The sequence below is a fragment of the Lytechinus variegatus genome, chromosome 3 (genome assembly GCF_018143015.1).
Source record: "Lytechinus variegatus isolate NC3 chromosome 3, Lvar_3.0, whole genome shotgun sequence".
In the NCBI taxonomy this organism is placed as follows: domain Eukaryota; kingdom Metazoa; phylum Echinodermata; class Echinoidea; order Temnopleuroida; family Toxopneustidae; genus Lytechinus; species Lytechinus variegatus.
Genome location: NC_054742.1, coordinates 24,697,259 through 24,718,949, shown reverse-complemented (window position 1 = coordinate 24,718,949; position 21,691 = coordinate 24,697,259). Strand labels below are relative to the sequence as shown.

The window sequence follows — 21,691 nt, the reverse complement described above, 5'->3', positions numbered from 1 at the left end:
ACTTCTTAAAACTTCAAAAGTCAGACGGAAAAGCTGTTAATCTTCACCACTTAGTTCATTTTCTGGATGTAAATGCAAATAGGGAAGAGAAAGATATCCATCTTTCATATATCTCACAGAGAGCATGTGTATCATTGGTGTGAAATTTACATAGCCAGACGCATGCTACACAATCAGACTAAAAACATATGTTTTAACAAATCACATTTTGCATTAAATATGAAAGTTTCAAGAGGTAAAATTATTCCATATGAGGTTCGGAATGCTAGGAAGCTGTGCAGCTAGCCTTGTGGTCAGGGAAAGTCAAATTTGGCTTCAAGTCACAGCTGATTATGTTGTCATTAGAATCGAATTTGCTTTTATTTTGCTCTCAAGGAGACTAAAAATAGACTGGGATTTTCATTTCAAAGCATACCACTATTTCGAACCTTGATTACTTTCATATTGTAGCTAGGAATAGTCATATGAAATGCTATTATAATTCATTCAATTATCAGATCTCAACAGATCATGTAGTGTACATTGGGCACAAGATGGTACTACTCATCAAGAGTGTATCACAGAATGCTCATTATTCAATATCTAAAACAAACTTTTGTACAATACTTGCTTTCCCCTTCAGGTATAGTAATATCACTCAATGCACATGCATCCATCCCAGTTTAGCTTCCAGAATAAGCTACAAATGGATTAATTCATCAAGTTTCAGGTAGTATAAAATTATTCATGTGAGACACAATGATCTGCACAGGTTTCCAAACCTCAGGAGTATATTGTTCAATAATCCCAACTTCCAGGAAAAAAAACTGTAAAATTGTTTTGCAGTGAGTTCTTTTTAAAGTCAAGGATACTAGGACAGATTTATAAAAAAAAAACACATAGCTAATAAGTATATCACATTACTGTACCCTTTCGATGTAAACAACATCTTTGGATTAACCCGGGAAAAGCCTGATTTTCTTTCTTAAAATCACATCAAGTTATAAAAAGTATCCAACGTCATAAATCAGCAGCTGTAGAAGGTTGGAATGACAAAATTTTCTTTATGTTTTCTTATATCCAATCTTTCATAATGCTGGATCCAACAATTTCATTGTTAGATCGAACCATGAAAAGTAGTTATGCAACACATGGGAAGTGCTGTCACTCCTCTAACCTTTCAATTGCGCATTTAACATTTTAGCATGTACAATAAGCTTTTCCTATAAGATCAATGATCATTATCATATTAAAAGATAATTATTTCTAAAATCATGTTTGATTAATCTAATTTGTTCCTTGATGTATATATATTGCTAAAATGAGGCCATATAATATGTAAATGTAATATTCATAACAAATATTTCAAATAAAAGAATGTTATAAATATACAATGCTTGTTACTCATCAATGTCATTGGTGATCAAGAATAAACTGAAGGAGAAAGGATATTATCCAATAATATTCCCTACAGAATAAGAACCAATGAAAAAATCCTAGCCAATACTGTAGCAGGAGGTTAACTAAGTTTGTATAATCCATGTATGCTAAGACAGGCTCACTTCAAAAATCAGGTTCCCTTATTCCATATTTCTCTTGTCGTTTTGGGAGAGGATGGAGTACACCTTTATTTCCCTGCAGGCTATTAAAATGCAAATCAGATCCAACATGAAGATGCATTGCATACCCTGCTCTCTGTTCTTCAACTCACCTGGCCCCAACATGGATACATTCTATATTCATACACCATGTATACATGACAATCCTGAAATAAAAAATAGAAATCTTGAGATACCTGCAGCCGTTATGACATGCCACATACTCAACATCTTATTTGATAATGAATAAGTCATGCTGTTGTTTAACACAGACAACAAAGGCAAGATTGATGGAAAAGTATGAATTTGTGACGGTGTAAACCTAAATATAGTCACATTAAAATGCAATGGTTGTTCATCTGCCTTTGGGGGCACATGTTTTACATACTTGCTATAAATTCTACTTGAAAATATGCAAGATGCGCGACAATTCCCTTAAAAATATCGAAAGAATAAAAACTACTAAAAATATAACCAAAATTACAACAAAAATTGGAATAATACTAGTTATAAATGATTACAGTGCCTATAACATAATAAAATGGCTTTATGTGTGAGAGCTTTAATAGTTCTACAATCTTCAGACAGGTTCCTTCATGAACCATCAAAATGCTCTTAGAAATTTCAGTTTATATGATTATGTCTCTCTTTCACCCTTTAAAGGATAACATATATCAAAAATTTTAAGCTAAAGACACCCCCTCCCCCACCTGCTTGTTTGCCATATCAGAGGGAGGGGGAAAATGAAGGTCATTTTTTTATAAGGTAAGCTCCTAGATTTATTTTGTTATTTTCTCATCATAGAATCGTATCAGATATAAAATAGTGATAGTGATATTACTGAAATGGATTTATCCCAGTTCAGTGGGATAAGGCCTGGTCACACCGCCCGAGCGTTGTTTGAGCGGTCGTGGAACAGTAGGGAGGGTCGAATTTCGCTCACAAAATTGGGGAAAAAATCGAAAAAAAAAAACATTCGAAATCGAGAATGGTGAATGGTAACGAGCGGTGATGATTTTTTTCTCTCCGCTCCACAACCGCTTCAACAACGCTCGGTCGGTGTGACCAGGCCTTTAGACACGAATGTCTTCTGCTCATGTTGGATTGATGTTCTACTGCACCATTCACCTGTTTTTTTCTTTTTTATATTAGAACAAATGGAAAAGCCATCAAAATCAGATCAGGGTAAGGCAATACATTCTTTGTGGCAAATTTGAATGGAAAACTTCAAAGTTGGCTGAATTTACCAGGAAATGTCAGGTGACCCACATTAATATGCTGAACTTTGTCACACTGAGCATTGAAACTTTGAGATCCAATTAATGATGGCAATGGGAACAGACCCTATGCCACGACTATGGTGCCAACATCTATTAGTCCAATTGCAAAGTCTAGCCCATCACACCAACCTACTTACTTCACCCTCACTCATAGGATAGAAGAGCCATCTGTTATGCAATATACCCACAAGCTCAATCTGGTTTAATTTCCAAGTGTCCCTCTCTGAACGGTTTTACAGTTCTTACTTGTGATGTGGTTTAAGTGCTTACTCACTAAAAGCTCAGGTGATTTGTGCTTGCCTGGCATCATGTATGCATGATGGCAGTCTAAATGGTAAGAGAGTGATTCATTGTATAAACACACAACTTCCAATGATTATACAAATATATACACATGCTGCATGTAACGAATAGTCTGTTGCATTTCATATCTAACTTAGATAGATAAAATCTTGAAATCTCTCTCAGGTAATTCATTCTATATCCCTTAAAACTGCATCTTTCAAGAAAGTGCAAGTACATTTATCTAAGGCATAGGGTATGTATTTTCCTCCTACCTTCTCAATTTTCTTTATGTTATAATATTATATATACTACCTTGAAATATTATTTGTAGAATTTTTTCATTAAAAAAAGCCTTACATTTGACAAGATTTTTTCTTCACACCATCAAATGGGATCGACAATCCTGTATTTCATTGATGCTGCCATGCCACTATAGAACTACTTTTCAACTGTTCCTTACAGCTAAACTACTTGATTTGGTTTTCAACCCAAGCAGATCTTTACATTAATACTTTATCTACTTCTCAAATGTTTCCTCCAACTACATGTACCTCACTATATCTACCTCTAAGAATTGTTTATCTACTTATCATTTAGTTAATACCATCATCATTATTTCTATTTCATTGTTATTTAAGGAGCGTCACTGGATCTACCACTCATCCCTTAACGACTCAGCCGTTAATGAGAGCATCTTTACTGGATCTTTCTCATAAATGATCCCGTATGCATTTTTACTCAATAACCTCTTAATAACTAAACCCCTCAAAAAAGGTTCTGCAACTCAAGTTTGAGGGTTGATATATTTTTTGTTACTGAAGTATCAAAGGTGAAACTGGTATTATTGCAAAGCTTCATTATTTCTCTTTACAATGATTTGCCATTTGTTGTGAGTATGTAATCATGAAATGTGCAATTACCCTGAATAAAGGGCAAAATCAGAAGTGAAATATTGCAAAATGCATTGTTTTTCTAACCAGTCTCCACTTCTTTAGAATTCTGCCCAGGTGACAGTGAATGTTTAGGTGTCTTTGTTGGTGTGTCATTAAAGTTTAAATGAGTGGTTTGTGTTGTTGAAGAGATGTGTGTGATGTGTATTGATTGTTTGCATGATTTATTGTTTGCTTGAAGTGAAACTTTCATAAATTTAGAATGTTCAACAACAATGAAACCAACATTCTCATTTTTTTTTGTAAATTCAACATCTTCAAACTTTTTGAAATGAAAGGGTACAACATTATTTCAAACACATTCAATCCGTTACCATGAGAATACACCATGTGTGGACTTTCACACATCAGTACCTCAATACCATTTTGAACTCAGTCCATCCGGGAAAAATTGGAAATTCACGATTAGAAACAATGAATTTTCGACATTTAATTCATGAAATTGCTGCATATGTATTAAGTCTGTGCATTCCATGATAACATTAGCATTAAAAATGACACATCATTGTAAAGAAGAATAATCATGATTTCCAATGATACCATATTCACATATGATGTCACACTAAGAAATTTATTACCCTTTAAACTTGAGTTGCAGAACGTTTTTGAGGGTTTTATTCAAAATAACCCATCACATAAAATCACCCCTTTTTAAGGTACCGTAATGATCTACATGTATCTTTTATATTTTCCTTTATTATTAAGACACATTACTAAATTTATTTCCTAGGTGTTCCTCTGAGCTATACCTTCAATGGATCTACCTAATTAAGTTTGCTTGATTTACCTTACTAGATGTACATCTATATTATTTCTTTAAGTCACCATAATACTGAATCTAACTGTTCCTTTAACCTTCCTTAGTGTATCTACCTATGATGCTCACTGTCAGGATGTCTACTGATTGGAAATGAAATGACCATAGCGAGAGACGAGACTTTAAATCGACTTGCTGTCAACCATCAAGAATAGGTATGCAAACCAAAGAAATACATGGATATGTTGGAGGTGTAAACCGTTAAATTTTTACTTCAGCTTGGATTGGGATCTCATGTAATTTTCTTAAGGCCTGAAATGTATGAAAATGTGCATTCAATTTGTTCTCACTAGATGGTTTCAAACCACCTACATCACAAGAATCCCTGTTGATTATAAGAACTTGCTCATGCTCAAATATACCTGATAATTATTCTCACATTCACACCACCCGAAAATATACTTCCGGGAAAGTTCTTGAAGTTACAAGAATGCACAGTACAGTCTGATAAGCAGGCAAGTCACGAAATTCAAAATCGCGAGCTCAGCAGCCACCCATATGGCCTGCGCTGGGCTTAAAAAAAAGTTTCCATGATTTTCTTTTTCACTGCCAAAATACTGCAACCTTGGAAAAATCCCTGCAAAATTTCTCGTAATTTTCAATTCAATTTTTCAATTCAATTCATTTATTTGACATCCTTTAAAAAACATACAAACATATATACAAGTATACAACAAAGGAGTAAAAGAATTTAAATTACAGTATAAGCAATTAAAAAAAAATGGTAGAAATAAAAAAGAAATGGAAATAAAATGTAGCGGATGTAGGAAGTCAGAGAGGCCATTGACCTGTCAAGCCGACTTCCTTTGACAAGTACAATTTTGACAAGTACCTACCATTTAGCAGGTATTTTCTTTTGGGGTAGATCAGGACAAATTTCCTGATCAGAAAATACCTGTAACTGACAAACTACGAGGCAGTCTAAAACTATATCCTCTAAGGTTTCTCTGGTATTACAATAGGGTTTGCAACTTGTACCCTTTGCAAACTGGCCTCTTCAATTGCCGGCGAACTTTTCAGGCACACATTCCTCACTTCCCTGGCGAAGAAAAAAAATGTACCCTCTTGAACTGTCATATTTTTCCCAGCGAAAGTCGACGGGCGATTTGTGTGAAAGGAAGTGCAGACCTGGTGTCAAGGAAGGCGCAATTTTTTAAAATTTGAATTTCAATTGTTCTCTATCCTTTAATTGCAGATACCTAATTAATTTCATCAGTGAAGTTTTGGAGATGATGGCGGGTAAACACTTCTCAGCTGATCAGCTCGGCATGTGCATGCAGAACAAACAAAAAAAATTTGTAAACATTGCTTCTTACCAATTACAAAACAGTGTCCAAAAAATTACAACACATCATAGGCCCAAAAATTTCAAAGTATTTTCATATTTTTAGCACAATCTCAGCATGTAAAATAATGCTCATAAAATAAATATCATTGGAAAACAAGTGGAATGCCTCTGGCCGTCTCACCTGCATCACGCGATTCAACATAGCAGCAGTGCTGACTTTGAAAACTACTATAACTCGCACAAGATGTTCAGTGATACTTGGTTACTCTTATTTCCATGTTTTATGAACTAGACCAATACACTTTACAGAGATAGGATGGTAATTCAACAAATACCCCCAATGTGGCCAAAGTTCATTGACCTCACATGACCTTTGACCTTGATCATGTGACCTGAAACTTGCACAGGATATTCAGTGATACTTGATTACTCTTATGTCCAATTTTCAAAAGTCAGATCAATAAACTTGTAAAGTTATGATGGTAATTCAACAGATACCCCCATTATTGCCGAAGTTCATTGACCTTTGACCTTGGTAATGTGACCTAAAATGCACACAGGATGTTTAGTGATACTTGATTACTATTTTGTCAAAGTTTCATGAATCAGATCCAAAAACTTTTAAAGTTTTGATTGTAATTCAACAGATACCCCCAAATCGGCCAAAGTTCATTGACCCTAAATGACCTTTGACCTTGGTCATGTGACGTGAAACTCATGCAGGATGTTTGGTGATACATGATTAACCTTATGTCCAAGTTTAATGAACTAGGTCCATATATTTTTTAAGTTATGATGACATTTCAAAACTTAACCTCAGGTTCAGATTTTGATGTTGATTCCCCCAACATGGTCTAAGTTCATTGACCCTAAATGACCTTTGACCTTGGTCATGTGACATGAAACTCTAATAAGATATTCTGTAATACTTGATTAACCTTATGGCCAAGTTTTATGAACTAGGTCCATATACTTTCTAAGTTATGATGTCATTTCAAAAACTTAACCTTAGGTTAAGATTTGATGTTGACGCCGACGTCGACGTCGCCGTCGGAAAAGCGGCGCCTATAGTCTCACTCTGCTATGCAGGTGAGACAAAAAAATTGTATGATCGAGGGTTATTTAACTCTATGGATTGATCGCATCGCTCATACACCGTGGCATTCCACATTTAGCCACGGAAACAACAGCTAGCTAGCGCGCAGAATCTCAGTTCAGGGCATTTTAAGAAGAAAAAAAATTGACCTCTGATGTCATTAAAAGGAGGTTCTCCGGTGAGCTTTCATACTGGCCATTTCACCGGCGAACTTCGCCGGGGAAACCGTTTCGCAATAGAGGTTAGCCGGAGAAGTGCGCAGGGGAAGTTCTCCCGTGTACCTTTCATACTGCGCTTTTTCCTGGTAAACTTCGCCTTCAAAATTCACCAGGGAAAAGGGCAGCATGATATTACATAAAAATGTTAATGGTTGTGTTTATGATGATGGGGGTAGTGGTACTCTCATCAATGGATAACCTTGTGAAAAATCATCCAGAGAATAATGATAAATCACAGTGACATTCATTCAGTATATTTTTGTATCAATTTTCTTCAAAAGCATAGAAAACAGATACTTTGGGGTAGGGTCAGTATAAACTTCCAATATGGAGTAGGTTTGGATGACATGCTCTTATGTCAAGCTACTGGTGTAAATTTATGAATGAGAAGAGCAGTTTATATCAGAATACATTTGGGTCATTCTGGATCTTTAATTTTCTTCTGAAAGTTCATCTATAAGGCTTTTTTACTAAGGAGCATGTCTTTGAATTTAATTGTTGGTAAGAGAGATGGATGCAGAGTAATCAATGCACCATTTATTTTTTTATATATAGACATGTATTTGAGCTGACAGTAGTCGTTTTAATTACTTGTGAGCTGGTCATTAATGATTCTCATTCATTAATGTCAAATGACTATTTAAAGGACAAGTCCACCCAATTAAAATGTGGATTTGAATAAAAAGAGAAAAATCCAACAAGCATAAAGAAAATTTTGTCAAAATCAGATGTAAAATAAGAAAGTTATGACATTTTTAAGTTTCGCTTAATTTCACAAAATAGTCATATTCACATCCTGTCAGTATACAAATGAGGGAACTGATGACATCTCTCACTATTTCTTTTGTATTTTATTATATAAAATATGAAATATTCTAATTTTCTCTTCATTGTCCTGCAGGGTTGTAATAAAAAACGTTTTTATTAAAAAAAACAAATAAAACATTTTTTATTGTTTTAAAACGTTTTTTTTCCTGTTCCCTGCCAACGAATGATGCAATTTTCTGTAAATCAATTAAACTTTACACTAAATATAGTATGATTTAAGCTCTTGATGTTTTAAATAAGAGATGACCACAATTCTGTTAATGAATTTCCAACAGAAAAGTTCATATTTCCCCCAAAATCACTAAATCATGGAAATTGAATGCCTACAAAAAAGAACACTTTTTAAGTAATTCGACATTTTATTCCTAATACATGAACATAGACATGTAGTCTCAAGGTTTTCTGAGTCTTGTCAATCGAGGGGGGGGGGGGGGGAGAAGAATTTGCACAATGGAAGAAATTGATATACATGGGGTTTCAAAGCTTAATTTCATAACCGGTAAATCAATATGCTTTTATTTCAATTGAATCACTTATTCCAATTTTAGTGCATGAAATACAAATTCAATTCAAATCTATAAATAAAGCCCTTGAACTACATATTTTTTTTTAATTCAAGAATTATGATCAAATATATTTAAAAACAATCAGTAGGCCTATAGAATGTTTATTTAACCCTAATAAGACTGGGAGGGGGCTCATTCAGCCCCCCTCGTCATTTTTTTGTGATAAATCCACTGCTCACTTTTTTTTACCGCGTCACTCACAGACTTTCCTTTTTCGAGTCTCACGCAACTTTTGAGACCAAAATTGCAACCCCCTGGTATGCGGTTCTGAAATTACGCAACATTTTGTAAGTGCATGCAGACCCAAAAATGCTCAAAACGTGAATTTGTGTACAAATCTAATGCAATAGTGTTTTCAGCCATAATTCATAAATGTGCCATTATTTTTCCTTTTACTGATTAAAATCAATTAATTTCACCTTGTTTATGGTCAAAATATAGTCCCTGACTATTTCCATTGAAAAAAACAATAAAATACATCAGAAAAAAAATGTGATGTTGAAATTTTTTTAAAGAACATTTGATCAGATTCCTATAAAGAGCCTGTAAACCAAAAATGATAATTTCAGGGGCATTGTTTAGTTAATAAGAGCAAACTTTTGATATTACGCATAAATTAGCAATGAGATTTATGCAAAATTTTATTTATAGTTTTTTTAGATTATGCCATGGGTAGTGCGTGTGCCAATTTTTGTTGTGATCCCGCGATCGACGGCCCAGATCATAGGGCCCCCCCTCTCAGTCTTCTTAGGAAACGAAATAGCCCAGTCTATTTATGTTACTGGTAGTGTTTTTTTATACTTTTTTATATTTATGTACGGAGTTTTAAAACTTTTTTTATTACTAATAGAAATTTTTGACAATTTTCCAATCATTAACAAGTAAAAATAATGATACAGACAAATTTTGGCAAGAACTCACATTGGGTTTATACATGAAATCACGTTTTTAAGCAATTCAGGATCTGTTAATATGCACTTGTGGTGTATATCATAACTGCATACCCATGCATACATCCCAAAAATAGTCTTGAACGATATGGCATGGCCCTGTCATGTTTATGGATTTTATCATAGACATTTTTAGGGGGCCATTAAGGTCCCCTGGAATTGTTAGAGTTACGGTTTGCTAGCTGATTATCTTATACTGTTTAAAGTACTTTTCTTCATCTTTATGAAGCGCAAAGTTATACCAACTTTTGTATGTACCTCAAGAGTATGATGTCAGGTTTACAGAATTTGTAAAATATTATTGTGCTTGTGTAACACTTCCATTTAACTCAAGTACTTCTATTACATGTACATGTATTTTAGCTTATTTTAATAGCGTTTCTTTACCTGTCCAAAAAATGAGAATATTCCTAATATGGATTGATGGGCACAATTGAACAGGGAGAAGAGGAACATGACAAAGCAATGGAGAAAGAGAAAGAGGAGTGGTATTGAAAAAGAGTTTCAGTTAGAAGAAAAAAAAAAAACCACTTCAGAAATAATAGTATAAAAAAATCACATCCATGCAGATTTATAACACACAAGTCTATGCGGTGTTTTAAACACGTTTTTTTTTGTAAAAAAAACCGGGTGTTTTAAAACGCATTTTAAAACATGTTTTAAAACACACCATTTAAAACGTGCCAACCCTGTTGTCCTGTGAAACAAATTTTTTATTTTGCCCTGAAAGTATGGAATTACCATTGTTTAACATTTTATGTTTTAGTCAAGTTGGTCTTTATTGTCAAATCTGTAAAAATTGAAATATTGTATAATTCAAATAAAAAACAAAAGAAATAATGAGTGAGTGACATCATCGATTCTCTAATTTGCATGTGACTAAATTGTGCACATAACTATTTTGTGAAAATTAAGCGAAACTTTAGAATGTTTTATTTTACATCCGATTTTGATGAAATTTTCAGCATTATGTTTGTCTGATTTTTCTCTATTGATTGAAATCAATATTTTTCTGAGGTGGAATTGACACATAAAAATAGTCAAATAAAAACAATGTTCAAAGCTCAAAATGACATATGCCTTCACAGTTTGAGAAATAAATTCCATAAGTAAGTAAAATTTTACCAAATTCAAAAAAAATAATCCAGGCACTACTACTTTAATAGTTTACCTTGACAATATTGTGCTAATCTCTTGTTATCTAAATATGGAACATTTGAATGCAATTTAATTGAGAAAAAAAAATTTGTATTAAAAGCAAAGAGTAGTCATAATCATTATCCTGACATCACTGAAATGATTTATACAATTATGTCAGATCTCAAAGATCACAAATACTTTAGGTATGTATTCAGTGAACTTGAAACATCAACTCATTGTTAACTTCATAGGCTTCATGGCAGAGTAGAAGATAAAAAATATATATATATTTTTTCCTTTGTACACTGTGTCTCAAAAGAAACTGTTTTGACAAAGTTTACATTCAGTATTGCGTTCATATTTTAGTAAGCATGTTTGGCCAAAGGTCTCTCCTTCAAATCCATAAATGAAGGCATAGTGAACATTCCAACCAAATTGCATTTATGCATATTTGAATTTATTGAAACTTTTGGTAACTTCTAATAAAAACTATCCTGGGACAATTCTTTGACCATCAAAAAGACCCAAATGAAATAGACAAAAGAACCTTATAATATAGAATGGCCTTCATTGAAAACAAAAGTGTTTGCATTGACTGTTGTTGTTGATGGAGCTTGGTAAATGTGTATACTTTGCACCAATGGCTGCAGGGTCAGAGCTGTTTATGTATTTAATTCTAAAATTAAGAAGAAAGCTCATATTACTGGTTCTCCAAATTAATTTGACAAATGATCTTGGCATTTTTCACAAAGCTCATAACTGGCAATATTTTAATGAACCACATAAAATGACAGCTGTATACTATACGATCACTGTTGTATAAGCCAGTTCGTAGTTCCTTTCTGCGCATGATCAAAAGATTCTACGCATGATCAGAAGAAGGTCATTTGTACTAAAATGACATGGTGCTTTAAAATCTAATGAGATAAGCACCAACTTTGATGTCTTGATTATTCATATATTCTTTTGAATTGTCGTTTTCATTTATATCCACAAAAACCAACAATGCTTCCACGAATGACTGGTATTTCACAGTTTGCAAAGTACATTGTGCAACATGCTAAGATATGCATTCAAAGTAGGAATGCAAAAAATGCCTTCATTAAGTGTTCATTTGTGTGCTATTCTAGTCACCTGGTCTATTCAATTTCTTCATCCTGCTATGTAAGGCAAGCTTATGTAATATCTTGCTTTGAAATCTGCCTGTCATGATGAAAGAAATGAAAGGTCATTTGACCAAAATTGTCCATGAAGTAACTACGAACTGGTCTATTGCAGATGTACATGAATGTAAGAATGTGATAATGATTTTCCCGATTTGAAAGCAGCTATTTTTCGGTCAGCAGGGCATTGGAGATTTTGGATGTTGATGAAAATATTTTCTTCATGTCAAGAGCAAGTGAAAGGTGCGATCATAACACTCAGAAGTATCACAGGGACCAGCTGGGTTTCAAAATGGACCTATAAGAAATGGGACAATTAATGCGAGCATTCTTTTGATGCAAATCATAGTCGCCGTATCCTGATTATGTGCATATTAATGAGAACATACAGGTGTTTTGACAATAGCGGCTACCAAGGCGAATCTGATCTTTACAAAGGAATCTTTTTCCTATTCTTGGCGTTTGTTGGCTGATGTCCCGTATCAGATTATACCTTTTAATCAAGATGTTTCAGATTTGGAACAGCAAATTGAGAAGCAGACGATTTTTGTGATATCAAATATATTATCGATTTACACACTTCTGCACACTCATAATGACCTCACTAACAACAAGAGAGGGACAACCCCTACAAGGACCCTACCATGTTTCTCTGGAATATTATGAGGTAATCTTTCAAATGTGATTATAAATTACAATCAATCAATTTCATTTCAGCCTCTCTCTCTCTTGAAATATTCATATATTTTCCCAAATAAAAACCATGGAACTCAGATAACCATTTATAAACCAGAACCGGATTGAACTATGGAGCTACTAACCGTAAGTAGCTCCATGATATACGTCTACAATGATGTGATTTTGACCATTTGCACAATGTTGGATGTGTTCATCCATGCATGAAAAAGTGTTGATGCTTAATATTACCATTAAAACTTGGTAAAAGATCAGACCATGGTTCATGGTCAGACCAAGGGTCAGAGGATGATAAGTATATAATATGATATCTAATGGATTGCACAAAGAACACAGAGTCATCAAAGCATTAATTGTCATCATGATATTATCATCTTGTTTTATCTACAATGTTTTTTTTTCTGATACACACTGTATATCTTGCCCTACTTTGAGTTGAACTTTAATATAGGGCTTGGGGGAAAGACCATTTAATGGTATCTAGGAGGATTAGGTTCAAAAGCTGTTTGAGAAATGCAGGTCACAAATTTTGAAAGGAGAATGAGAATCTAGATAGTCTTTGTACAAAACATAAATCAATCTACAATTTTACAGAGATTAACAATAAATAAGTTTATGAAATATGAAGTAACATTTGATATTTCATTCAAAGCCAAAAGAGAGTATAAACTCTAAAAATGGAATAGTTGAGACATTATGACTCATGATTATGGTAACTTTGCCACCATGGCGAGTAATACTACCATGGAAAAACCTGGGAAAAACCTGGATTTCGTTATTGGTTGCCAAGCCCTCTTTACCATTATCATAGAAGCTGTTATGAAAGGAGGTAGGTACAAAAGAGAGAGAGAGGGGGGTGGGGTTGAGGGAGAATACCATGGTTTTTTTTCCCCAGGATCACCCTCTTCCAAGAATCCTTTTAATGAATATGATTAGCTTTTGTAGTTCATAAACTTGCTCTACTTTGACATGATCTGCGGCCTGTAATCCGTTCAATGATAGTATCAAAAGTTGTTAACCCCGACATGTGAAAACGTTTTATAACCTTTATAGATTGCATTGTCCATTATGTATAGTTTCATGTTCATTTTGAGCGAAAGTGCATACAAACTTCAAGAGATCATTCACCAAGTGGCTAACTACAAAAAAGAGGGAGAAGGAAGGTTGCATAATTTAGATGGTAGGATCACCTTTCTTCCAAAACATTGATGAACTTTTAAACTTTGCTTTACTTTGAGAAAAACTGCCATCAACTTATCGATTTTAATTGCAATTAAACATTTACAGCATGATGTAGAAAAGCTGGTTACCCTGAGCTTATTTAATGAATAAACCTTGCACTCTCTTAAAAAAATAAGATGGATTATTGGGTGCGCATGGTCAAAATTTATACCACTGCCACTGCTAGATCTGAAATATATTACATACTTTATTCTGATATTGTGAAAACCACCATTTTAATCTAATCACATTGTTAATCACATAATCATTAAAGAAAATGATTTCTGATATATTCTGTATTCTTATTCTTTGAAAATATGAGGCCTTTCATAGATTCAACTTGATCTGTGAGCTTGATATCTAGCCTTGAAAACACAAACTTATCAGATCATTGTCACTCTTTATGAACAAACTATTCCCCATAAGTAAATATCAGTGCCATTTCCTGTATGCGGGCATACATAAACCCAATTTTAAGTCCTCTGAATAGTTCTTGAATTTTCCTAAAATTATATAAATCAGACTTTGACATATATTCCCCAAATCAATCAGATAATTGTCACTCAAGTATGCATACAACTTCCAATTTTGAAATTAATAACTCTTACTGTTAGTGAGCTATCATGACCTTGTGACCTTTGAAACTTACAAGTAAGTCTGCAGAGTGTAATGGGGGGGGGTGTGTATGTGGGTCTGGGTGCTTCTGTGTGTTTCTGATGAGGATTAGGACTTTTAAAGGTTTATTTCTTGTATATTTTGCATATTATGTATTTTATAATTTGTATGTATTTTGATTAACAGGGCCCAATTGCAAACCAGCTTTTTATCTCTGTTAATGTTTTTATCGTGTACAGCTGAATTGGTCACCCTGTATAAAGATGTGAAATAAATAAATAAAATAAAAAAATAAAACTCCAATATAATCTAGGTTTGAAGTTGATAAAAAAAGTTCATGATTTATCATGAGAACAAGCCATTTAAGGTATGCGTCTGTGACCTTGAACCTTTGACCTCCGTACCCTAAAAATAATCAGGTCATTGTTACTCCCACAGCATACATGATCCAAATATGAAGTTGATCCATTAAGGGTTTTCGAGTTATCACAAGAACAGTGCCATTTAAGATGTATGATAACTTTTGCATTTATGAACTAAGTTATGAACTTAAGTGCATAAATAATCAGATCCTTTTTACCCACTTTTCACATTAACAGATGAATACAATTTTTAGTACATGAGCTAAACACACATACATTACATCTGTGTGAGCTATTAGAACTAGGACACCTGTTACACCGAATTTCCTACCCGAGACCTGTCTCAGGGTGCCCCGTGACTGGTTCCAAAAAGTTGACTTAAGTTTTTTACCCCCTATTACACCAGAACTGTAACGAGTCTGGGGCGCCCCGAAACAGCTTTCTGTACGTTAACACCGAATTACCAAAGCTGTCTGAAAAAAGGTTTGGCAGGGCACCAAGCGCGCGCTGTGTTTGTTGTTTGGATAATCGTTCCACGCGTAGTGCATCAAGCGAACCTGTCTCAGACCAGTCTCTGGTAGGTTTGCGTTTACATCAAATCCAAAGCAGTCTCGGAGCGCCCCAAAGCCAGTCTCGGATCACATTGCTCAGAAGGGGTCAAGGGTATGTTTGTGTGTTTACACAAGATTAGAATAGAAACCTGCTTGAGACTGGTTTCAGGGCACCCCGAGACTACTTAGGAAATCCGGTGTAACAGGGGTCCAAGATGTAAAGTTTATTAAATTTAATTGAATAAAATCTATGCTATTCTGTCAAAATGATTAGGGAGTAACTTACATGTACATTAGACACTGGTACAAGCAGACAATGCTACTTTTTTTGTAATCTGAATTAGGATATTAATTCATCCCCTTAAATACTATCAAATTTCTAGCCATTTGAGCTTATTGACATAGGGTGTGTTTATGCTTCCATTGCGAGGACAGAATCAGCGATTTCAAATGTCGATTCAAAACGCCGATCGTAAACGTGGTTCTGGGAGTGCTGTTTATGCTTAACTTTTCAGAGCAAATCATGATCTCCAGCTGGCTTCGCATCGTAAAGCGAGGTCAAATTGGGCGCGCCTTTTTTCGAAAGTTTTGTTTTCCCATTGTTGTTATTACGTAGAGATAACATGGAGCAATACGACTGTATTTGCCCGCGGATTTTCATCTCACCGGAAGCAGGTACCAAATGACGTCATTTAAACACGTTTACGATCGCGGTTGTGTTTATGCTTCCCCAGAAAGCCTGATTCTGGTCAAACGACGTTTACAAACGCACCTTTTTGTGAGTTTACGATCGGCGTTTTGAAACAGCGTTTATATGAAAGTAAGCATGGACGCAACCGTGTTTTGCACTAATCACGTTTGGAAACGCTGATTCTGGCCTGAAAAATGGAAGCATAAACACGGCCATAGTTTTAAATTGGAGAGTGAACCAGCAGACAACAATCTCTACTGGTTATCCCTTTTAAATCAAAATGGGCTAAAATTGATGAAATACTAATGTTTGAAGTGATTGAAAACGGATGGAATCAGTTACTTCAGCAACTGTAGAAATTGAAAGCAGTTCGTTAAAATCCCAGTGCCTCAAAATTCCAGGCCATATTGTGGTGTTGATAGTCGATTGCTAAAACAATGGAGGAAAGAGGGAATGACGTCAAATGTCCCATCATTCTTTGATGACATAACACATTCCACAAACATAAAATGTATTAGTAAAAAGCTTTTGAGAGGAGAAAAATCAAAGTTATTGACCAGCTAAACAGAGTGGTCCATGGAGATCTGAATTATGCTAATAGTGTATAGATCTGGTGGATATGACATACCCATTTCAGGCTGGGTAGGAAATAATATAATAATACAATATGCATTCACATGCATACCTACATACCAATTTAATTTTCATTCTAACTGGCATTGGATTATATATTCTTCAACTTGTCAATATGTCAGATGAGAAATTAATGAAATAAAGGTGAACAATGTCTGGAAACAATTAATATCATGGAAAGCTCAATAAAAAGTTTGTTGTTTTCATCTTTTTTGTACATTTCATTTTGTATCCTAGGCTAAAGGCTTACATGCACAGATTTATCTTCGCATATTATTATGTATTCAACTAAAACTAATTAATATGTTCATTTTATCTATAATTTCTGTACATGAAAATATTCATTTTCCCTCTAACAATCACTCAATTAATAATCTGGGTTTTTTTTACTGTACAATGTAGCGACATGCAAATTTCTCAAGACATATCCAACAGAACAAATTTAATATAGAATTTTTAGTTATGATAATGACTCTAGGATATTAGGCATCTTGCTTGAAAACTATGATACACATAGCTTACAAAATACATAAAGTACATATAGAGCTGAACAGATGACTGTCGTCCTCATTAAATCTAATGATAATTATCTAAGAAACTAAAGAATAGAGCTTCATCCTTTTGATCTCATTTTTATTCAAGTGATTAATTAGATGATGTTCCATCACTACCAGTATATATTCACTAAAACACAACTTAAGGGCCAACTTTTTGAAGACCTCATATTTCATATGAATATTTTCTTCCCTCTCCCCCTCCTTCTTCTCTTTTTTTTCTAGCATGGCTCCAGCATGCTTGGAAATTTGGGTTTTTTTAAGTTTTTTAGGGATTCCTGTTTTCTGACTATTTTGTTTCCATCATATTACATTATGTGATAGATTGAAATAAGTTCAATATGTTATTAGTTATCTGTAATATAGTTTTATAATGTATGTCAATTTCTTTATTTGAAGGAGAATTTTTTATATTGACGACTGTCCTAAAGTCTCCTTTGTACAATTACATTGAAAAGAAAATTATTTCATGCTCAGAAGATACTTGGTTTTTTTTTTGTCTCTGGTGTCAAATATAGACTGAAATTTGAAGACCTAACATGTAAAGAAATTGTCACAATCACATTAATAGTCTGTATTGAATATACTCCTAATCGAATAGCTGTTTATTAATTCAGGATTATCTGTCAATTCACTTATAATTGAAATATTCTATTGTGTTTTTTCTTGGCTATATTGTTGTGTAATTGGACCTACCCTTGACTTTAAAGTATTTATCAATATTCAAAATTCCAGGGCCCTATATATCTCTGTGTATTATATTCAAATTCTACGCATACATTGTTTAAATCACATTGCGATGGGAACTCTCTGTGTTTGTTACATCACACAAATATGCAATTACAGCTAAATCTGCATATAAAACCAAAGTAAAATTTTAGATCATATTATTCAAAGGATGCATTATACTCAAATTAACAAGAAAAAGCAGTACTGTCTTATATATCTATACTTTCCCTGACTTTTCATATCATTTCTTCCTAACTTGTTATCTTCAAGGACAAACAACATTAGAAATCATCATGGAATGGTTAAAACAATAAGATTGTATTTCTCCATTATATAATATGTCCAAATTCCAATCTAACAGTGATGAATTCGAAGTACCCTGAAGAGAAGCAAGAAGATTTACTGGGAAATGTTTAAAGATAAAGACCAGTTGTGGTAATGATCTCAAAATTAGTTCAAACAGAATCCAATAAAATGGCCACCCAAGTGTTTGCATGTATAAACAAAAATTATGTAATTGCTTAAGAAATGAATATAATAGAATATAATATAGAAAAGAATACAAGAATTCTATAAAATGTATGGTATTTTTCAAAGTAATATTAATACATTGTCCAACATATGCCCTTTTGTGTTAGTTATCATAGTTATCAAGAATTTTGGTTTCCAACTTAGATTTCATGATTGCACAAAGATGAGTTGATTTCAATGTACTAGATCTAGATCTATGATAATATGGTGTTAACTAACATTAAAAACATTTCTCATGATTAATGAAATAATTGATTACCGCAAATACTTTCTTTTACCTCTAATGACAAGAGACCAGTCCGTAGTTAACTTCATGGACAATTTTGGTCAAATTACTTTTCATTTCTTTCATTATGATAGGCAGATTTCAAAGCAAGATATTACATAAGCATGCCTTATATAGCAGGAAACAGAAATTGAATAGACCATGTGACTAGAATAGCACACCAATGAACACTATTTGTTGCATTTCTACTTTGAATGCATATTATAGCATGTTGTACAACATACTTGGCAAACTGAAATACCAGTCATTCATGGACGCATTGTTGTTTTTATATGAAAAACACAATTAAAAACAACAAAAATAACCAAGACATCAAAGGTGGTGCTTATCTCATTAAATTTCAAACCACCTTGTCACTTTAGTACCAATGACCTTCCTCTAATCATGTGCAGAGTTGAACTACAAACTGGCTTATTGAAGACTTTGTTTTCATCATGTTGCATGTAAATACAACTATATCCGTCAGCTTATACTTATGCAATAAGACTTCTACTTATTTCAACAAAAACCAACCAGTAGATTGTTCACAACTCTGATTACATAACCTCTTCTCCTTCAACCCCCTATATACTATGCATTCTGGGTCTACAGACTGTCAGTCCTGTACAGTCATAGTATTCCATGGGTTCTAACGGCTAATCAATAAGATTATCAGATCAATACTCTATCTCAGTTAGAATGGGCTTCAATAGAAGAGCAAAAAAGCGGAACAAAACACCCATTTCAGGTTAGGCCTAGTCTTAGCTGCTCTACCATCCCTGACAGTTCTCTTTTAGATTTGATGTATACTTTCCCGATAAATAATTCATTTTTTTATAATCTATTAGATCACATCTGTTTTTGTTTTGAGGACAGGGTCAAAACCCAAATTAGGTCCTAAATGCATTTCAAAAGAATAAAATTGATTTGAGTTTAAACAAACAAAATTCAGCTTAAATGTCCACAAATTTAATTTTGATCAAAACAGTTAAAACATGTAGGAATATAGTAATTAACATGTTTCATCATGTCTGAAAATAAGACTACAAACATTCACTCACTGCCACATGGTTCGGTTCTAATAATCAACTCAAGCATGTACATGTATGTTTGTATGCTTACTTTCTCATAACCAAGCGAAATGTTAATGTACTTTTACATGTCTATAGTCTTTGTCCAAATCTAGCCTTCCAGACTTAAATAGCTTTGGCATATTTTATCCAATTGAAATTAAAGCTGATTAATACAGATGATTTCCCATGTCGACATGATTGTATTTTGCCTTTTCCTTACACATATAAACCACTTTCTTATTGTTCCATGTTGAAAGAGAAACACTAATATAACAACGAGTTTTAATATTATTTATAAGTTTCAGACTCAGAGTCCATAAAAAATGTGTCATCTATACTTCAATGTTTCATGCTATAAAACAAATTAAATAAAAACACAGCATCTCAATGAGTGACATCATGAATAGCTTTATTCATACTTTAATGTAATCATCAATTTACTAAGAGTTCATTCTATACATGTAGTTAGAATATGTATTTGAAAAATTATAAATATGAGGATTGAAAATCTTTCTTTTCTATAGAATAAAGTTCAGATGATTAAAGGAGAATGAAACCATTGGAACAAGATAGCTTGTGTGAAAACAGAAAAATCAAAGAAACAGATCAACGAAGGTTTGAGAAAAATCGGACAAATAATGAGAAAGTTATGAGCATTTGAATATTGCGATCACTAATGCTATGGAGATAGCAAATTGGCAATGCGACAAAGATGTGTGATGTCACTTGTGAACAACTCTCCCCATTACTCTAGTATATATTTCACTAGAATTGCCTCTTTTATCACATCTATCCATAAATCATGTGTTCTGTCTACATGAGGGCATGTAATGCATATTTTTTAAGAATACATCATGGATAAAGAGTTTGTATCATCATAAGAAAAAGCAAAAAGAGACATTTTGAGGGTATTTTATAGTCCACCAAAGGGAAAGTTGTTCATCAGTGACATCACACATCCTTGTCGCATTGCCAACGTGAGAATCTCCATAGCATTAGTGATTGCAATATTCAAATGCTCATAACTTTCTCATTATTTGTCCGATTTTTCTCAAACTTTCTTTATTCTTTGATTTTTCTGCTTCTACACAAGCCTATTTGTTCCAAAGGTTTCATTCCCCTTTAAGATAAAACAGTTGTTTGTAGTTCAAGGAAGAGAACTGAGAGATTATTTTAAAGAAACTTACATGTATATAGTCAGGAGAATAATCAATATTCATGAAGGTGTGTGATTAGAATAAGGGCTGATGATCAAATTGCTTTAGTTTTTTTCAAACCTCTTTGACATCTTTTATTGATCAAGTTTTTAAACTGTATAAATATAGATGGCTAGACAGTGACTGTAAGGATTCTTTGTTTGCTTCATGTTATAAATAGATTGGTATATAATAGTACATGAGAACCTACAGCAATTCAGCCTCAAGATGGCGCTCTTGTAACTTAGCACAAAGACAAACAAAGTGATTCTATCTAAGATGAGCTATCAGGTTAATTATAATGATAATGGCCAGGGTGCTACATAACTTTTTAGAAGCACTTGCCCAGTCGGGCAAGTAAATTTTTAAATAGTTGGAATATACTTGCCAAAAAATCTATTTCACTTGCCCGAAAA

General features: G+C 33.6%; 1 protein-coding gene across 4 annotated transcripts in view; it reads right to left on the bottom strand.

Annotated features, from left to right (window-relative positions):
- Positions 1-1,666: 1,666 nt before the first annotated feature.
- Positions 1,667-21,691, bottom strand: part of LOC121410584 (bis(5'-adenosyl)-triphosphatase-like) — a 37,099-nt gene continuing 17,074 nt past the window's right edge. For all 4 annotated transcript variants that reach the window (XM_041602765.1, XM_041602764.1, XM_041602767.1 and 1 more), the window contains exon 6: positions 1,667-1,744. In XM_041602765.1, the coding sequence (XP_041458699.1) occupies positions 1,682-1,744 (63 nt within the window). In that variant the 3' untranslated portion in view covers positions 1,667-1,681. The remainder of the gene's footprint in view (positions 1,745-21,691) is intronic.